At 54.0% G+C, this 1149-nt stretch overlaps 1 protein-coding gene across 1 annotated transcript in view; it reads right to left on the bottom strand.

Annotated features, from left to right (window-relative positions):
• VOLCADRAFT_99819 (uncharacterized protein) overlaps nucleotides 1-831 on the bottom strand; it is a gene marked incomplete at both ends in the record, with an annotated part of 30227 nt that extends 29396 nt beyond the window's left edge. Inside the window, 2 exons of the mRNA XM_002958487.1 lie at nucleotides 247-323; nucleotides 815-831. Coding sequence (XP_002958533.1) covers nucleotides 247-323; nucleotides 815-831 — 94 coding nt within the window. The remainder of the gene's footprint in view (nucleotides 1-246; nucleotides 324-814) is intronic.
• Between the last annotated feature and the right edge of the window lie 318 nt (nucleotides 832-1149).

The following is a 1149-nucleotide window of genomic DNA, read 5'->3' as shown; positions in this document are numbered from 1 at the left end:
CACACACACACACACACACACACACACACACACACACACACACACACACACACACACACACACACACACACACACACACACACACACACACACACACACACACATGGACGCAGTGCATTATGCATATCTGGAGATATTGTGGTGTGCACGTATTGTGACATTCCCCAAACCCGGTGTTTGTATGAACTAAACTGTAACTCATCGGGGGGTGTCTGGGGGGGGGTGTAGCCCCCCCCAGCGCCTTACAGATTAAGAATACTTTTATTCCCGCGACTAATAATCTATTTATCCGTTCGGACTGGAAAATTGACGGGCGGTGGTGGCTGTGGTGGCCGTGGTGGCGGTGGTGGCGGTGGTGGTGGCGGTGGTGGTGGCGGTAGTGGTGGTGGCCACTCTGGCGAACAGCAGGCGCTATGGCCAGCTGTAGCGGCTTTGCAAAGTCGGGTGCCGCATGATGCCGCCTTCTCGCTCGAGTTCCTGCAAGCCGTATATGATATTTGCACGACTCCATGTCCCGAAGCCACCCCTTAAACTTTAGCCAATGCTCGGGGCCTCTGGAGACTTGCGGTGTGCCCCCATGAAGCTGGCGGCTGTGGGGCGGATTGCTGAGGCTGCTGGCGCTTCGGGGATAAACATCATAGACAGCACCGAAATTCACCCAGCTTTCGTTACCATTTGCCCGCATGGGCATTCTGACTTGCGGTCTGCAGCACTGTCCATGCGGCATGGAGCCTGCAGGCGGTGCTGACAATTCCGCCAGTGCAAGCTTAGCTCCCACACCATCAGCACTGCTGCAACAAAGCACATCTCCCACCACGTTATGTACAACATGTTACAAGTTATGTACAAGTGTGGGGGGCTTTAGCAGTAGTGGTCATCAGAACGGCCCCTCACTGTTTGTTACTTTACTGGGCACAAAAGAACACAACCCCACTGTTGAGTCACTAGTACTAGTGACCTGTGCATTGCATCCTTGTTTTTTTTAGTCTAAGCTGTCTGCTGCCTTTGGTGGCTGGATGCCCTTCTGACTCTTGAGCATATTGAATGCCCGTGTCCACAGCTCCTTCCACAGTGTCTTTGGACCAGGGTGCCACACGCTTCTTTGCTGCACTGCGTACTGTCGCAGTGCCGGATGCTGGCAATCTGCTC

The sequence above is a fragment of the Volvox carteri genome (assembly GCF_000143455.1).
Source record: "Volvox carteri f. nagariensis unplaced genomic scaffold VOLCAscaffold_96, whole genome shotgun sequence".
Classification (NCBI taxonomy): Eukaryota; Viridiplantae; Chlorophyta; class Chlorophyceae; order Chlamydomonadales; family Volvocaceae; genus Volvox; species Volvox carteri.
This window is presented reverse-complemented; position numbering and strand designations above follow the sequence as displayed.